This window comes from Bombina bombina, chromosome 5 (assembly GCF_027579735.1).
Source record: "Bombina bombina isolate aBomBom1 chromosome 5, aBomBom1.pri, whole genome shotgun sequence".
In the NCBI taxonomy this organism is placed as follows: Eukaryota; Metazoa; Chordata; class Amphibia; order Anura; family Bombinatoridae; genus Bombina; species Bombina bombina.
The window spans coordinates 396,159,140-396,179,032 of record NC_069503.1 but is presented as its reverse complement, the minus strand read 5'-3'; the positions used below and the strand labels follow the sequence as shown (position 1 = coordinate 396,179,032).

The 19,893-nt window shown below is 33.6% G+C and overlaps 1 protein-coding gene across 2 annotated transcripts in view; it reads left to right on the top strand.

The window, feature by feature from the left end:
• The window catches only part of THRB (thyroid hormone receptor beta), a 622,225-nt gene extending 603,963 nt beyond the window's left edge, over nt 1-18,262 (top strand). For both annotated transcript variants that reach the window (XM_053714233.1, XM_053714234.1), the window contains exons 9-10: nt 5,909-6,167; nt 8,431-18,262. In XM_053714233.1, coding sequence (XP_053570208.1) covers nt 5,909-6,167; nt 8,431-8,672 — 501 coding nt within the window. In that variant the 3' untranslated portion in view covers nt 8,673-18,262. The remainder of the gene's footprint in view (nt 1-5,908; nt 6,168-8,430) is intronic.
• The last annotated feature ends 1,631 nt before the right edge of the window (nt 18,263-19,893 follow it).

The following is a 19,893-nucleotide window of genomic DNA, read 5'->3' as shown; positions in this document are numbered from 1 at the left end:
AGTTCCAATTATCTCTCCAAAAACTTAATGAATAATATAAGGTTTGTATATGTGTTTAACTCACTATATATGACATAGTATAAATGTCATTTTATTTTAGGAATATCACTTACAAATTCTTTATTTGTGTAATAATTATTAATAAAAAATAGTTATTATTTATATTGAAAGGAAGAATGTTTTACTATAATAACTTGTTATTATAGGCAGTCAGGGACTTGTACAGAATAATAATATTAAAAATAATAATACAAAACTTTAGTACTATACAAACGTGTTACGAGGGCCTTTAAAAAAATCACTTAGCAATAAACAGTGGCACACAGTGTGAAGGGCTCTGCTGAGTACTATGAAGTACCACAAGCTGTGATTTGAGGAGGAGGAGACATAATTTCCATATGTCAGATAAAAATGGAATTTTATTGAAAAACTTTGTAGATTTTACCAGAAGGACATTTTGAGTTTAAAACAGAAGCTATTTATTGTTGCTTCATGACATCAAGGATACAGTTGATATATAATAATAAAAAAATGCTAGATTACAAGTGGTGCGCTAATCTTACCGTGGGACGAGATAAGCAATATTGCGACCGTGGTAACTAGCACAAATATTATAAGTCTAATGTTTGCATGTATCCATGTCTATATATGTGTATACATGTGTATTTGTGTTTATATGTGTAAATGTGTATAGAGACATATATTTACACATAGAAACACATATATACACATGTATAGGCATATATAGACACATATATACACATGTATAGGCATATATAGACACTACTTGTACTTATTGCCCTATAACTTGCAAAGAACATGTAAACATTGGGTATTTCTAAACTCAGGACAAAATTTAGAAACTATTTAGCATGGGTGTTTTTGGTGGTTGTAGATGTGTAACAGATTTTGGGGGTCAAAGTTAGAAAAGTGTGTGTTTTTTTTTCCATTTTTTCATCATATTTTATATATTTTTTATAGTAAATTATAAGATATGATGAAAATAATTGTATCTTTAGAAATTCCATTTAATGACGAGAAAAACGGTATATAATGTGTGGGCAAAGTAAATAAGTTAGAGGAAAATCACAGCTAAATGCAAACACCGCAGAAATGGTCCCAAACGGTCAGACAATGGAAAAGTTCTGTGGTCCTTAAGGGGTTAAAGGGATACTAAACCCAAATTTTGTCTTTCATGATTCAGATAGAGCATTAAATTTTAAGCAACTTTCTAATTTACTCCTATCATAAATTTTTCTTTGTTCTCTAGCTAGCTTTATTTGAAAAAGGAGGAATCTAAGCTTATGAGCCAGACCATTTTTGGTTCAGAACCCTGGATAGCTCTTGCTGATTGCCGGGTACATTTAGCCACCAATCAGCAAGTGCAACCCAGGTGCTGAACCAAAAATGGGCCGACTCCTTAGCTTAGATTCTTGCTTTTTCAAATAAAGATAGCAAGAGAACAAAGAAAAATAGACAATAGGAGTAAATTAGAAAGTTCCTTAAAATTGCATGCTCTATCTCAATCATGAAAGAACAAAATTGGGTTTAGTATCCCTTTAACTTTGTATTCTCTATCTAAATCATAAAAGAACCATTTTGGTTTACATGTCCCTTTAAGTATTTATAGTGCTGAAGAATTACCTGTAACTTATTAAGGAAATCATTGAGCCTGGATTACCTTTTGTTTTTTATTTGTTTAGTTTTTGTGTTTCTGATATTTATCTAATTAATTTACTTTAATAGATTTTTCTTTCCTTGGAGCTTTTAAAGCTTAAAACAACTTCCCCAACTTTTAAAATGAGGGCATATTCTCCTAGAGCAGCAACGTCATCATTGGCCAGATATATAAAGCCTTTGTGTACAACAGCCACTAGATCTTACTCTTTACGGTCACAATCTTCCCCATTTAATATGTTATCCACTCCCTGCATTGGCTTCCAATTAAATGGCGAACATATTTTAAAATTGGCCTGCTGACCTTCAAAGCCTTAAACAACCAAGGCCCACAGTACCTGAAAGAGCTCCTGACACCCTACATCCCATCCCGTTCACTTAGATCAGCCAACACATCCCTCCTCTCAGTGCCAAGAATAAGGACAAACTCAGGCTCCAGAGCATTCTGCCACGCTGCCCCTACTTTCTGGAACTCTTTACCGTGTGCAATCAGAGAGGCACCGTCCTTACAGACTTTTAAAAAAAATCTAAAGACCCACCTCTTCCATCAGGCATTCAGTCCGCTTATCTGACCTTCAGAAACTCCTAATTTGTATGTCTTATGTTGGTATATTTGTAAAGTGCTTTGAGTCTCACAGGAAGAAAAGCGCTATATAAATCGCAAATTATTATTATTATTATATATATTTGATAATACAGTCTTACAGATAGACCTTCTTTAGAACAAGGCAAATATTTTTTTCTGTTTGCCCCTTTTTATGGAATGCTTAGATACTGATCCAACGTTAATGTATTTGACATCGGGAGAACATCAGGGAAAACTACATTTATACTTGCATAAATATTCACATTCAAAAATAACACAAAGAGAAATAAAAGAAATAATTAAAAACAAGACAAACACGTCACCTTTAAAATAGAGTCACTACCGTGCGACAAAATACTGGGGCGGCAATAGAATCTTTATGGATTCCGCATGCTGAGCTGAGGTTATGGTGGAAAATTGCGGCCGGGGCTCAGCCATCCCCTGGATACACCTTTCTTTAAATCTGGCGACACTACCATAACAAACCAAATATGGAAATATTTTGCAGTTACAAATATTTGGATAAACCATTTTGCAAGTTTTTCCTATGTGTTACCAATGCAAATATTATTTTTTCCATGTTGCTAGCCGTATTGGGCGCCTCACACAACTATGCAAATTAGATGATGTGGGACTCAATATCACAAGTTTTACCACTTTGAATCTATAGAAATTTATCATAAGAATAAGTATTGTTATCCATCCAACCAGTGTAAAACAAACATGATGAATAACAGAGATTTTATGGCACTTACTTTAGACCTTTTTTCATTCCTTATTTACCAGTAACAACTTGTGTTTAAAGGGACAGTCTATACCAGAATTAAAAAAAAATAAAAAAATATATATATATATAATCCATTTATTGCCCAGTTTTGCATAACCAACACAGCTATATTTAAATATGTTTTTCCTCTGTGATTAACTTGTATCTAAGCCTCTGCAGACTGCCCCCTTTTCTTAGTGCTTTTGACAGACATGCAGTTTAGCCAATCAGTGCCGACTCCTAAATAACTCCATGGGAGTGAGCACAATGTTATCTATATGACACACATGAACTAGTACTGTCTAACTGTGAAAAACTTTCAAAATGCTCTGAGCTAAGAGGCGGTTTTCAACGGTTTAGAAATCAGTTTGAGCCTACCTAGGTTTAGCTTTTCAAAAATACCACCATGGGAACAAAGTAAATTTGATGATAAAAGTAAATTGAAAAGTTGTTTAAAATTGCATGCCTTATCTGATCCATGCAAGTTTAATTTTGACTAGACTGTCCCTTTAACAATGGATTTATAAATAGGTAATAAAGCATGTTTGCTTTACTGTAATCCAGGCCTATTTGCACAGCTTTCTACTACTGAGGATAGATCTCCTTCATTCACAGACAATTTCTTAGCTATATGAGGTCAAGACAAATGAAAAAGAAGCCTTCAACATCACAGCTTCCCGTGAATTACACTCAGCCTCAAGTGTTTTCAAGCCCAGTACCCCCACTGATGGCTATGACTTTCAGTAAAGAATAAAAGTCATCAGTCATTCCACTGGTATAACATGAGAGGACCTAAGTGCGTGATGTTAATTGATCAGAGTGCACTATTGCCATTATAACCAGAGATGTTGTTATTGTGAAGAAACAACAAGTTAGTTGCTGAAAACATGCAACCCAATGCAGCTTATTGTGAGAGAAATATAACATCTCTTTATTTACACCTTGACAAGAACAGCCATAGCATGAGGAATAGTGTGTTCCACTTTCCTATGTATTGTGCGCTAACAAAGTACTGATATACAGGTATCTTAGACTGCAAGCAGTTGCTTTACTAGAATTACAGTTTTCTGGTCATTTCCAAAACAATAAAATAGAATAGTTACCTGAATTCGAAGAGACTTTTTTTTCCAGTTCCAATTATCTCTCCAAAAACTTAATGAATAATATAAGGTTTGTATATGTGTTTAACTCACTATATATGACATAGTATAAATGTCATTTTATTTTAGGAATATCACTTACAAATTCTTTATTTGTGTAATAATTATTAATAAAAAATAGTTATTATTTATATTGAAAGGAAGAATGTTTTACTATAATAACTTGTTATTATAGGCAGTCAGGGACTTGTACAGAATAATAATATTAAAAATAATAATACAAAACTTTAGTACTATACAAACGTGTTACGAGGGCCTTTAAAAAAATCACTTAGCAATAAACAGTGGCACACAGTGTGAAGGGCTCTGCTGAGTACTATGAAGTACCACAAGCTGTGATTTGAGGAGGAGGAGACATAATTTCCATATGTCAGATAAAAATGGAATTTTATTGAAAAACTTTGTAGATTTTACCAGAAGGACATTTTGAGTTTAAAACAGAAGCTATTTATTGTTGCTTCATGACATCAAGGATACAGTTGATATATAATAATAAAAAAATGCTAGATTACAAGTGGTGCGCTAATCTTACCGTGGGACGAGATAAGCAATATTGCGACCGTGGTAACTAGCACAAATATTATAAGTCTAATGTTTGCATGTATCCATGTCTATATATGTGTATACATGTGTATTTGTGTTTATATGTGTAAATGTGTATAGAGACATATATTTACACATAGAAACACATATATACACATGTATAGGCATATATAGACACTTTTGAGCTTTTTCCTCTCAACTACCTTAAAACATACACTATCATTTTTAATGTAATGTTTTGCTGTGTTTTGAATATTAATACTTTACATTCTAATGTTCTTTGCCTAGAAGAAAATGTTATTTTAATTTTTAAATATATATATATATATATATATATATATATATATATATATATATATATATATACGTTGATTGGAGTAGCCGTGTTAGTCCAGAGATTTAGATATCAAAATAACAAGAGTATTGCATTGAGCAATGATACTTTTTTATTGGACTAACTATACATTTATAAGATGACAAGCTTTCGGAAGAGTTCCTTCCTTTATCAAGTCTAAAGCAATGTATTACTTGTACTAGCTGAAGACATCTGGTGAGCCAAAGGCAAGAGATATTTGTGTACAGCCACCAATCAGCAGCTAGCTCCTAGCAGTGCATTGCTGCTCCTGAACCTACCTAGGTATGATTTTCAACAAAGGATACCAAGAGAATGAAGTACATTTGAGAATAGACTTAAAAATCTCTTCAAATTTCATGCTCAATTTGAGAAGAAAGAAAGAACAATTTTGACTTTCATGTCTCTTTAAGGAAATATATCAATTTGTGCTAACATTTAGATTAAAACTACAAATCAGAGGTTTCCAAAGTATTACCCAAAAAGCAGTCAATGCACTTATCAAGTATTGCAAAAGCATTGGCTTTTATTATTATTATTGCTATTTTGTTACTCCTGCTTTATCAGTGAATAACAAAGGTGTTTTATTAGCCCTGTATAAAAGTTAATTGGCTGCAAATAGTGATACATTTGATCAGCATAATTCTTCATAATGTAGCTTCTGAAATCCAAAATGTTCATTTTTTGTGTGTGTGTGTATTATGTTAAATGATTTTTGTTTCTTTTTGATCCCTAACTGTGTAACATTACAGATACAGCGCAAGGCCTACGTGCTATACATGTGCACTAATATAGTCTGTTTTATGTGCTTATTTGATACCCAGCTGCCATGTGAAGATCAGATCATCCTTCTGAAAGGCTGCTGCATGGAGATTATGTCACTGCGAGCAGCTGTGCGCTATGACCCTGAAAGTGAGACTCTCACACTGAATGGTGAAATGGCAGTAACAAGAGGACAGCTGAAAAATGGAGGACTAGGTGTGGTATCAGATGCCATCTTTGACTTGGGCGTGTCATTGTCTTCATTCAGTCTTGATGATACCGAAGTCGCCTTGTTGCAGGCTGTGCTGCTTATGTCTTCAGGTGTGTTCTAAGGTCCATACAAAATGTATAAAGTGTATTACTTTATATTAGATTATTTTATACCAGTGTGATTTACTGGTCCACTGCAAATAGGTTTAAAGAATCATTTGGAGACAAGACAGATAAGATAAGTGGGTACCACCTCTCATAGGCATATTATGTACATAGGGTTAGGTATTTCTTCTCAGACCTGGGCAAATTACTTTCAAGCAGATGTCATACCCTGTTACTACTGGCCCTATATTGGTGCCTGGGAGCTGTTGCTGTTTGAAATAAAGCTACTTTGTAATGTTTTTTGCAATAGATTCAAGATTTCAACAAAGAATACAATGGGAACAAAGCGAAATTGATAATAGAAGTAAATTGAAATTTTTTTATTGAAATTGTATGCTCTGTCTGAATCACAAAAGATCATGTTTGTTTTTCATATCCCTTTAATAAATGAAATTGCATGCTTTATGCTGTTGGTAAATGGACTGGGATCAATATAATGTGTTAAAGAGACATAAATAATCATTAATTTTACTCTAATCAGTGATTGCATAGATCTAGTCCTGAGCTGCATCACTCAGTTGTTGCAGCCTCTGATTGGTTGCCCACAATAAAGCTATGTTAAATTGAATAAACACATTACTGAGAGGAAACAGATAAATTACTCAGCTAATTGTTTATTTAGCTGTCATAAAGCATGCAATGATTTTGTGAAAACAGCATTTTTACCTTAAAGAAACACTAAAATAAAAAATAACAACTTTCCAATTCACTTCCATTATCTATATATGCACAATTTTTGTATATGCATTCTTTCTGAGACACCAGCTCCTACTGAGCATGTGCAAGATTCAAAGAATATACATGTATGAATTTTGAGATTGGCTGATTCTTGTCACATGATGCAGTGAAAAGGAAAATAACAGAAATTTGTCAGAAATAAATATACTACTCGTGAACTTCAAACTAAGTGCTCTTGCATTGCCTTTTTATTATTTGTTTATTGATTGATTATGCTATTCTGCTGTGTTTGGTGGTACTTCAAATTGATGCAGTAAAATTATTACTTAATGAATTGTTACATTTTAATATGAGTCTTTAAAATATACTTATTCTGATAAATAATCTCAAAGTGTGTTGATTAACATAGAACATGATAATCTGACAATACACAAAATTATATTTAATCAAAATCGGATTATATTTAACATCTGGTCCCAACTAGACAAAGAACACTGCTTACTGCGTCTTATACCAAAAAGGAATGTTGGATACTTGAATTCTGTGTGGTGTATTATCTTATTATATAAAGGATTACATTATTTTCATGTATACAATTTGTAGGGAAGTGAAGGACGGACAAGTGTCATGCTATATCTCTTGCTTAAAGGGGCAGTTTACACCAATTTCCATTTAACTGCATGTAATACAAACTACTATAAATAATAATATGCACAGATATTGATATAAAAATCCAGTATAAAACCTTTTAAAAAACTTACTTAGAAGCTCCCAGTTTAGCACTGTTGATGAAATTAGCCAGGGACACCCACTGAAAATGTCTGAGAGCAGAACCCCCCACACACACACTCCTCCTTCCCCTGCATATAAAAATATCCATTATACAAACAGAAGCAGTCTGAAGTCTGTATACATCAGTATTCATCTAAAACTTTGGGGCTTGGTTAGGAGTCTGAAAATCAGCACAATGTTCTTTAAAAATAAGCAAAACTATACATAAACCATACACACCCAGATGGGCTATATAAATGGATCATCTACAAAACATTTATGGAAAATCTAGTGTATAATGTCCCTTTAAACACAAAAGAAACCAAAAAATAATGTAAAACCAGAATAAACCCTGCCCAGGGTGTAATCTTAAACTTGTGCTCATCCACTCATTTACTCATAATTGCAATGTGTATAAGAAACCATTTTTATTGTTGCTTTATAAATTACACTTTTAGGATTGTTTACATAAAAAATAATAAAATTAAAAACCTTAACTGTATACAAAAAAAATATTTAACCATTTTTAAATTCTAACATTACTTTCCCACTGTTTTTCCTTATTTCAATTCACCACATCCATCTTCTTTTTTTAAACATAATATTAGTCAAATTTCTAATCAAATAGTGGAGAAAACTAGCTCATAGTAAAAGAGAAAATACTGCAGTATCAACTATGTTTTGTCTTCATACTTGTGTTGCCTCATCTTCCTGTTCAGTTGTTGTTCAACGAAATGTATTATTCTTTATTACTCTTTAGATCGCCCCGGTCTCTCCAGCGTGGACAGAATAGAAAAGTGCCAAGAAGGTTTCCTCTTGGCTTTTGAACACTACATAAATTACAGGAAACACAACGTTGCACACTTTTGGCCAAAACTGCTGATGAAAGTCACCGACCTCCGCATGATTGGAGCCTGCCATGCCAGCCGGTTCCTGCACATGAAAGTGGAGTGCCCCAATGAACTTTTCCCGCCACTGTTTCTGGAGGTGTTTGAGGATTAGAATAAACTGTGATTCTGGATTCTCAGCACTACTGGGGCGTCCCCTTTCATTCCATTGCCTCCGTCACTTTTTTTTTGTTCTCGTCCGTTCTAAATAGACATGGATGGAAAAGTTCCTCTGATGCGGGTACTTGTGACTATCGTGTTTTTGTTATTCTGTCCTTTTGATGTGAAGTTCCGTGAGAGATTAACCCCTTTTGTGCTGAAGAGGCAGTCGACACCTTACACAACAGTGAATTGGGTGGCTCTTCTAGCTTTAAAGCGGTTATTTGGGAAAAAATAACAATGTTGACTAACTTGCATTCACCAGCACTACGGATCCTACACAGCAAGGGTATTCTCAAATGTTGTGCCTGCGGTTAATAAATCATTACTGACCAGATGCCCTAATGATCACTAACTCGTGCAATATGGGGCAATAATACATATTTATTGCTTCAAATACATAGTTCCCTCCAAGAACAAGGCAAATATTTGGTTTTATCCCTAAATTATATTTTTATTTTTTTAAACTAAATTGTATTGTCCCTTATTTGGTATTAGAGTCCAATGTTGGGGATAAATTGCTAGCATGATGTTTTGAATTGATTAATTAGCGAATCTGTTAAAAACCCAAAACACTTCTACCTTTTTAATTCTAAACAAAAATATGATAATCCTGAAAAGAATGTATTTTTTTACTCTAGCTTTCCTTTAACAATATCCGTTTATTTTTTGTATTGAAAAACAAACAAATGAGCTAAAAAGGCCTGCATCTTAAGTATGAAACTGCGTTGCTCGCTCTTGTATTATATAGTCATGTTAATAGGAAGACTTTACAGGACTAATTCTTTGTTCCTGCACATTCCCTTCTCAGGTATTTGAAAGTATATTCCTCTGTAATTCACAGTCTTCATAATCCCTTTTCCTTTGTGTGGAGGTATTGGTCATGAAAGATTGTGCTACACATCAGATGATAACACTCTGAGATTTGGTAACATCACACAGTTGTATGTCTAATGACTCACTCTCCTGGAGTGCAGTATTGCCATATTTTCTCTTATACTACCTCCTCTCCCATGAGTACTCTTACAGTGCCTAATAGTAAAGCAGTAACAATCATAGTCACCAAAAATGGTCATGAATCAGGCAAGCTGCTTTATTGTCACAAAACCCTTACATCACCATCATACTATATCTGTTCAGTACGCAGCAGGTATGTTTCATTAGCTTTTCAGGTATTTGAGTGAGTGAGTGTGTGTGTGCATGTTTGTGGGGGTATAAACAATTTCTTTAAAATAAATTATTTTAGTTAAATAAAATGAAAGAAGGAACAAAAAAATGCATATTAGTTTACACAGGTGCTGTGCCGAAATAGACACTATCATGATAAATATTTACAATTAACCTAAGTTGGAGTAAGCAGAGTTTAGATAGATATGTTTGTGCGAATGTATATATTTTCTATTAAATCATTTTCCTCTATCAAAACTTTTGGTATATTATTGAAGGTTTTTTTTTTAAACTCAATAATGGCACTGCCATGTTTACCATGTACATAGGTTTAGTTAATAGTCCTATACAAGGTTAGTCCCTTCTACAGGAAACCACAATAAATCTTTATTATGTCATGTGACGTATAAAGAAACTAAAACCACATTCTATAAGCCCAGCTGACATTTGTGCAAAGTACTCTCTATGTGTTCTTAAAAAAAAAAAAACATGATTGACATAATTTGCCTTTAAAATTAAAAATTGGATTTGATTGGTTTAAACAGTATTGTTTACCGCCCACAGAGAAACAATAACTATACTTTCCTGGCATATATTTGACTCTATATTCCAGGTCTAACAGGCAAGTACTGCAGTGTTTGCAACACAAGATGTGTGTAATATACCTTAATATAAACTCTTGTAAAAGTATTTGCTGAGCAAATAGAACAGTCACATCACATGGAGGCTAATATAACCTCATCTTCACCTTTTATAGACCACTCGCTGTTTCTATTATACAGTGAAGGGAGAGGAATATAAATAACACTTGATTTTAGCCAGAAAATATCAGCACACTTATGGCAGATAAACATTCACAGTAGCAGGCACAGTAAACTACTTTAACTAAATGTATTGGTTGACCTCAATTATTTATTTGTACTAAAATATTAAATAGTTTAATGTTATAAATAGCAAATATTTCTTGGTTAATGTTTAACAAAGACTAAACTGTGAACTTCAGTCCAAGTATATGAACGGTAAAGATTCTACAGATGTGGCCTAAAGTATTGTTACCCCCCTTGCTTTTTAAAGTATTGTTATTATTATTTTTGCTTATTCTGTAAAGACATTCTAAAATGTCCTGGACAACACTATTGATACCCTTTAGACGTTACAATAAAGAATTGTTTTGTAGTGATACCTCAAGAAGACTATTCTCTTTAAATTGGTATCACAGGTGTCTTCAATCTTATAATCACTCATTCAGCCATTTTAAATAGAGAAAAGTAATCATTCTGCTGTTGTGTCACTGGGTATCACACTGAACATGGACAAGATAATGAAAACCAGAGTTACCTAATGAGTTTAGTAATAAGGTAATAGCCAAGCATGGTCAATGTAAAGGCTAAAAGGCCACCTCTAAAGAGCTTGATGTTCCTGTGAGCACTGTTGCCAATCTTATTAAGAAGTTTAAGGCATATGTGACTGTGGCCACAGATAAAATTTGACCCAAGATTGATAAGATTATTTGAATGGTGAAGAAAGAACCAAGGACAACTTAAAAACAGATACAATCCGATATTGAAGTTCAAGGTGCAACAGTTTCAAATAGCACCATCTGTTGCTGTCTGAATAAAACTGGGCTCCATGGTAGAAGTCTTAGGAAGACCCCCACTTCTAAGATAGAAAGACAAAAATCCTGACTGGATTTTGCCAAAATGCATGTTGACAAGCCACAGTCCTTCTGGGAGAATGTCCTTTGGATAGACAAAACAAAAGTAGAGATTTTTGGCAAATCACAACAACTCCATGTTTACAGTAGGAAAAAATAAACTTTCAAACATAAGAACACCATCCCTACTGTAAAGCATGGAAGAGGCATAGTGATGTTTTAGAGTTCCTTTGCTGCCTCTGGCACTGGGTGCCTAGAATACATGCAGGGCACAATGAAATCAGAAGACTATCAAGGGATTCTGGAGTGAAACATACCCAGTGTCAGAAAACTGTGACTCAGTCGCAGGTCATGGGTCCTCCAGCAGAATAATGACCTGAAACACACCTCAAAAAGCAACCAAGAATGGATGAAAAAGAAAACATTGGATTGTTCCAAAGTGACCTTCAATGAGTCAAGATCTGGATCCCATCAAACATCTGTGGAAAGAGCTGAAATTCACATTTGGGAAAAAGCACCCATCAAACATGAAAGAACTGGAGCAGTTTGCTCAAGAAGAGTTGGCCAAAATTCCAGTTAAAAAGTGTAGAAATCTTATGCAGAGCTACAAAAAAGTTTTTTTTTTACATTTGAAATAATGAATGGTAGATATCAAGTACTTTTGTCAATGTTTACTTCACAGAAGTGACTTTTCCTAAAAAAAAAATTGGAAGGGTATCAAAACTTTCGACCTCATCTGTATATATAACAAATTTAGTATATATGTAAAAAAAAAAAGTTCAATATATATCTTAAAGATAGTGTCTACATGTATTAGATAGAAAGATAGATTCTTCATATATTATTCAGACTTAAGTCACAGCAATTTAAATTGGAGATCAACAGAAGGTCATAAAAAGTTGGTAATCAAAGAAAGTGTTTTCAGTTAATTCTGGAGATTGTTTTGGCAGTATTGGAAATTGGGCAGAGGTAGAAAAGTGTAAACAAGAAATTATTTACACCACATACATTGATGCTTGTCATAGTTTAACATACGAATGGTTCATAGGATTCTAGCTACATTAATGTGGGTTATTAGGGAAGGAAAGATAATTTTGAATGCAACAAGTAGCATTTGGCAATTTTTGCTTTTAAATGAATAGCTAAAATTGTAAGTATGTTTGTTGTAAAGATCAGATGTTGCTGCATACTTACATAATAAGCCTAACTAAGCACCAGCATCCTTTATGTAGTTGTTAATATGCATTGTCTGCCTTCTGCACAGCTTGCTTTATTTAGTAGATGTTCAAGTAATGTATAGGGTTGCTACCCAGCTGACATTTTACAGACAAGGCAGGTAGTTTTAAAGTTCAGGTCAAGTTCAGGTAATAAAGGGATAAATATAGAACTATATGTCATTTTATTGTGAAATTGCTTCTAAGTGTATGAGAGTATGATTGTAAAAAAAATGAGTGTTAAATCGGTCCTATCAGCTTTAGTTTCTTAATTATGCTGTATAATTACTTATGCAAATTTATGCTGCTTAGCATGACTGGTATTTTTATTCCCCAAAAAAGGTGACATTCCTAGTAACATAGGGACAGTAGAATCATAAACATACGAAAACAATAGTAAATATATGGTTCAGTATAGGAGCCAGGTGAATATTTTTACACTGATAACATGCGGCCCTCCAGAATTGCAACCCAATGTCTGCACCTCAATATCCCATATATTTAGCCATGTATTATTATTATTATTAGAAAATTATATTGCATGGCGCTTACTATAATGCAGAGCTGTTTAATATTAGAATACTATATTTTCCCGTCATGATATTTTGCCATAAATTTTAAATCTGATAACCAACAGCATGAAGACCATAACTGTGAGTAAAGTTACCTTATGCAAAGCTTTCATGTTTATGGTAAACAAGCATGATAATAAAGACTTGGTTAACTCTCTAGGTTCTAAGCACCTGTAAATCACATATGCCTTTAATTTTTCTTTGCCTTAAATAATTAATCAATATAAACTATATATCTTTATGACTGAGAGATATAGCCACTATTTATAGTATTTTTTTTTTAAAAAAAGTAACTTTCAATATTTTTAATTTGTTTTGGTTTTTGAAATTACTAATATATAAATCCATTGTTTATCCTACAAGTAACAGTGATTTAGAAGACTGAAACTTGTTTTTGTCTATAGATAAGGATACTGACTGCAGGTGCCCCTATATGTAGGCAAATTACATGCTCCTGAATTAAATGAAGCCTATGCATTCTTTAGTGCAGTTTCCACATAGCTGCATTGAGAAGTTATGTGTACATAATACAAAGTAAAATAATAAACAGAATTATTGAAAGGTGCTACTATTACAATTCACCCCTTGACCACTGCTTACATTGCCTATAAGATCTTCAGCTCAGTTAACTGTCCCAACTGTGTGCACTGTCGGATCAGGTCCGCAAGATCTTTGATAAATAGAGGCCATTATGTCCACATATCAAATATTTTATTTACACAGCATAAATTAAAAAGATGACCATGACTGCTGCCCAGTGCATTATAGCCCCCAGCAGCCTTCAGTACTTTTCAGATGCCCCTGAACAACAGAAATTTAGACCTTCATTAGATAGATTTTCTTATGTTTGGAAATATGCACTTTAGGTTAAGTAATTATGTCCACTTTAGGTTAGGTAATTATGCTTTTAAATTAATACATCTGAACAACAAAATCATACAATGAAGCACACCAGGAGATCAACTGGTCTCATATAATTCATGTATCTTGTAGCACAGTGTGATGTTACCATATCTCCTAATGTTTTATGTTTTTGAGTATCAGGTGCAAAAGTACAACTCTTTGTAATTGCGTGAGCGTATGTAATTGTGTGACTGAAGGGATACAGCTCTCATTTATCCCACTGTTGGTCACTTTAAGGTTTCCGTGATACTGTATATCTAATCACGTATATGTATTATTGACCTCTGGATGCATGTGTCACCCTTTCAAATCTGTTTTACAACATTCACTTTTGTAAAGACTAATCTGTTGTTCAACGACAAACATAATTATTTCAAGAGAAACAAAATGTTTGAATTGTGTAACAAAGTTTATTTTAAAAAAAAAGATTTAAAAAAAAATCCACTTTTCTTGTGCCCAATAGGTGCTTGAGAAAAGTATTTTATTGTTTCTCTAATGAGTGTGAGAGTGTCTAGTTGTACCTATAAAACATACATTTGGGCCTTTATTTTTAGATATATGTTAACTTATAGTTTTATAATTATTTAGCTCTACTCTAGCACTTTGTATTAAAGTACATCATACCTCCCATTTTAAAATATAAACTTGAGACAGGGTTTCAAGGGGCGGGGCTTAAGATGAACTTATGTAACAGGGGAGGGGTCTTACAGGTAATTTTAAAAAAGAGGTGTGGTTTGCACACAGATGTGGTCCTGTATATTGTTGTAATCGTCATAGTGATCAAGGCATGTTTACTTACTACGTTGGCACTTTTTCACCTCCCATCAAGCTACAAGAGATAAAAAGCATGATTAGATTACTGTAATGCTTACTAGGAAGAAGCATTGCTGTGAACAATATGGGACATTCAGGAGAGACAATAGGTGCAAAATATGGAATATGGTATTAAATATACACCCCATGCCACGTAAAACTGGATGCAAAAATGTGGTATTATCATTAAGTGGAAGGTTTTTGACCATCATACTTTACAAATGATATAATCTCCTTAAAAAAATGGAGATTTAAAGCTAATATGTTCATTAAAAAAAGATAAAACGGAATCCCTATATAGGGACTTTTGTAAAGAAATATTTTATTATATATAGATATTTATTTTCTGTGTAATTTCCCAGATTAACATGAAATATTTTTACATGCTGAAAACAAGAGTAAAGGGGAGAAAGGGTAAAAATAAAATTGTGTATGTAAGGACAAAGGTTATTATGTTTCCCCCTTTGGTGATGGAGGAGCTGCAAAGCAAGTTGGAGTTTAACAGCCTTATGCCTAAATACCACCAGAATGAAAGCAATTCTTGTTCAGTGTGTAAGATTTAAAGGGATCCCATTTTTTTTTTTCTTTCATGATTCAGATAGGCTACAGTTTAAAAAAAGTCCCTATTTACTTAAATTCTCTAATTATCATTAGATATCTAATCATTCTCTTGGTATCCTTTGTTAAAAGGGCAGCAGTGTACTAGTGGAAGCTAGCTGAATACATCAAGTGAGCCAATGCAAAGACATATATATGTGCAGCTACCTGTAGTGCTATGCTGCTACTGAGCCTACCAAGTACCAAGGTATGTTTTTCAGTGAAGGAAACCAAAAGTTCATAGCAAATTAGATGGTAGAAATAAACTGGGAAGTTGGTTTAAATTGTATGCTCTATCTAAACCATGAAAGTTTGTTTGACTTTACTGTCCCTTTAAATTATAGGATAGCACTTATATTTATCTATGTTATTGAAACACAAATTCTGGTTAAAGAGACATTACAGTGCAAACTATTCTGGCCCCTGTATCATCTGTAAAGCAATTTGCAATATACGTTGCAATAAAAAAGGCTGCTTAACCCCTTCTTACTCTGTGTTTGGCAGGGCCGATCATGTGATTCCATGCACATATATTGACAAGCAAGCACATTCAAGGTGTGTACGCACCAATCAGATGCTTGCTATTCTTTATAATTGGCACCTCAGGCACACCCCAAAGCCAACCTCAGAAAAAAAAATGCATTTAAATGTATTATAAATTGCATAGTCCCTTATAATATTCACATGAATACAAATAAAATGGAAATATAATATGCAAACAGATATAAAAGAAGATAAAATATTTGAAAAATGTGAAGCAATGTAATTTCTTTTTTAATTGTCATAAGTATCTACCTAATGTAGTGCAATTAGCAGAATTTGTATTTATTCACTAAAGAGAATAGCACCGTCCATTAGCACAAACAAAATAAGTAACCTCCTGAACGTTCCATAATATAACTTCATACAGACCTCAATAGTGGTTACTAGGTTATGCCTTGTGCATATGGTAAATCTTCTTTAATCATTTTAGCAACAAGCTTTGTGAACTCCTCCAACAGCAAATAAAAACAATATTGTGCAGGTGACATTTTGTAGTGTTATTTTTTTTTTTTTCTATTGCACAATTGTTTCTGTTTGAAAACAATTTTAAGCCTATTTCTGCACAAGACAATCACGTTAAGCTTAAGTAGGTCTTTAGACCTGTTGAGAAAGATTTATATATTTGGGAATGGGACAGAGAACATATGATGTGCAGGGGCTGAAAAAGAGTCTTAGGAAATGTGTATATCCACGCTAACTTTATAATCTCTTAACAGCAACCTAGATGATCCCAATACTACAGCCGATATGGCACAAGTTAAATGGACATAAATCTCAAAATTGAATTGCACGTCAGTGCTTTTTTAGTTCCGAAAGGATAAATTTTTTTCTAATACACATTTATTTAGCAAATAATGTGTCTAGTATATGTAATGACTTTTACTGTCATAAGTTTTTATTGTACGCATACATATGCCTCTTGCACGATCATTTAAACACCTGCTCAGATAGCTGGTGGTAGTATGCACATGTCGGATATTATGCAAACCGAGTCTTGGCCAATGCAATATATGCATTCTGAGCTGGTGCAGTGTTCGAATGCAGGTGCATGAGGCATATGTACATATGCTCAGTGTGCAATAAAAGCAATAACTGAAACAGTCATTACTTTGCTAATACATAGAAAAGTTAATTTGCATCTCGATTTTGTGTTTTATATCCTTTAATCTGCAGTTTCTCCATGCTTGACATAAATTCAGGAAATGGGATCATATAAAGAAGAGACCACGTTTTATAACAACTATCCAAACATTTTGGATGTTACAAATCTACTCATATTTAAGATATATGATATGCAAATTTAAAAACCAGGACTAGAGCCATTTCCTCTTGAAAAGAGTATCTAATATACAGACATGTGAAAGCACTCTTTAAAGCGTTCATAAGTAGCACATTGTTAAAGAGACTCCATTCTTTTCAAATTCCTAACTTTAGCTTTGACCAAGGCAGAAGACCTCACACTTATAAGCTGATATCTCCAGAGTGCTATAACATAAAGTATATATGAAACTGTAGGTCATCACTGTAGAAAGCACACAAGCTAATTACATTTTTCACAAAAACAATTCTGTTTTAAATCTAGACAAGGTGACCGGTGCTTTAACCTTTACTCCAGCCGAGTTTGTCAATGTACTTTGCAAAACGTTGATGCTTTTACAGGCGAGAGGGTTTTTAGTGGCAACCTATGATAATGACAGGCTACCTCCTGAAATAGAGCACTAATTGCAAGGTTATAGAATCGACAAGCAAGCATATTGATATGATATATTTTTTTGAAATGTTTTGGCTCTATCTAGAATTAGCTGCATCACCGTTAATCACCAGATATGATGAGACTTTTGCTGTATTATAATTCTTATATTAACTGTGCATTTTCTGATTTGTTTGTAAGCACATCAACAAACTTTATGATGGTTTAAATATGGTTTAAATAAAAAAATGAAGCAAAAGAAATATTTGTAGTTGTCTTACCCTAGAATACAGAGCACATGCATACTTATAGTCTATATTTTGCAAACAGTGTTAAGTTATACTGCTAAGATTGTCATTTTTGTAGCATAACAAATAAATATATATAAACATACACTACCTGTCATTTCTAATATTTCATGCTACCTCTAATAAGATGTTATTTATTTGGAGTGATCAAGAGAGGTTATACAGATTTTGCGCTTTAGTTGTCAGAGCCAAGCATTAAAACCTGGAATTGAATTATAATTTAAAGAGCACTTCATTTGGTTTTCTACAATATAAAAAGTAGAATTTTAAACATGGTGGATTTTGTTTTTGCCTGAAAAAATGTGAGATAAAAGCTTTTTAAATCTACCTTGAAAATAAATCAACTGTATCAGTTCTGTACTTCGGGCTAATGCTCATTGGCTGGGTAGGTACATTTACTAGTTTTCTCCTAATGTTCATTGGCTGGGTAGGTACTTTTTACAAGTTTTCTCCTAATGCTCATTGGCTGATAGATATCCCCTGTTAGTTTTCTTCTGATGGTCATTGACAGATATATATTACTGCTAATTTGGCTATCTGTGAGCATTTATATGAAACGGATCATAATTACTAGCAGAAAATATACAACGGACACAGCATAAAGTTGCATTTAAGGCAAAAACAAAATCAAGTTTAAGTGCTGCTCTTTCATGTGAATAATAGAAATAAATGACTATAATGTCCCTTTAATTCCATTAATTGTCTAAAAAAAAAAAGCCAGTTGCTTAGTTTAAAATTATCAAAAATGTCTCTGTTCCCTGCCTGTAGATCACTAAGGTATTAAAATGATATAAAACTACCTTTAATGACATGTATAAGCTGTATTATAACATTTAAACATTGCCTAAATGATATAAGATATTGTTGTTTACATTGGTTAAACATGCAAACATTTACTGGTCCCAAGCAGTTTGTATAAAGGGTTTTCTAAATGTGTATATATAATATAAATATATGTATATATACTTTCAGTTGTTTTATGTGGCGTGCTTCTTTACTCTACAAATTGGCAGCTTGAGCAGCACTTTTTTTTTAAATTATTGTGAAAAGCCCTTTAAATTATTTTATTTGGCGAGCTTTTTTTGTGGGGCGCACTTCCGGTCTGTCAGTACTCATACTTTCTGCTGCTTGTCAGCACACAGTGTGTCAGGCTGGGGGTGCACTCTTGCAGATTCAACATGGTGGTGATGCTCTTTGAAGAGAGCGGAGACGTGCTGTTCACGCCTATGTGCTCCAGAGTTTTGGCAGCTCACCACAAGTGCTTAGAAGCTGCTGCACCTCTTCTGTCTCTCAGTCTTACAGTTGCTGTACCAGCTTCCCATATTGCTAAACTGGTGAAAGGGGGAAGTACCCTAATCTTTAGATGCTGAATGGGTCCCAAATATTATGTTTCATTGTTTTATTCTAACTCAGGCTTAGTTTGACTCATATAGCTGAGGTGTCCACACATTGCTGAGGGGCATTTATACACTTATACAATGATATGGTAGTGTTTGTTATGACTCAGTACTCAATATAGCTTTGTATTATTTTATATTGCTCCTTGCGTTATATTGAACTTTTCTCCCATTTCCATAATAAATTTCTATCTTTCGCGTTACACTTGGGTAGCGTTATACTCGAGTATCTACGGTATGCTACCCCTTTGATAGAAAACCAGAGTTGGTTACTCTGTTTTTACTTTTTCTACAGGTTCCTGACAGATGTTAGTGAATC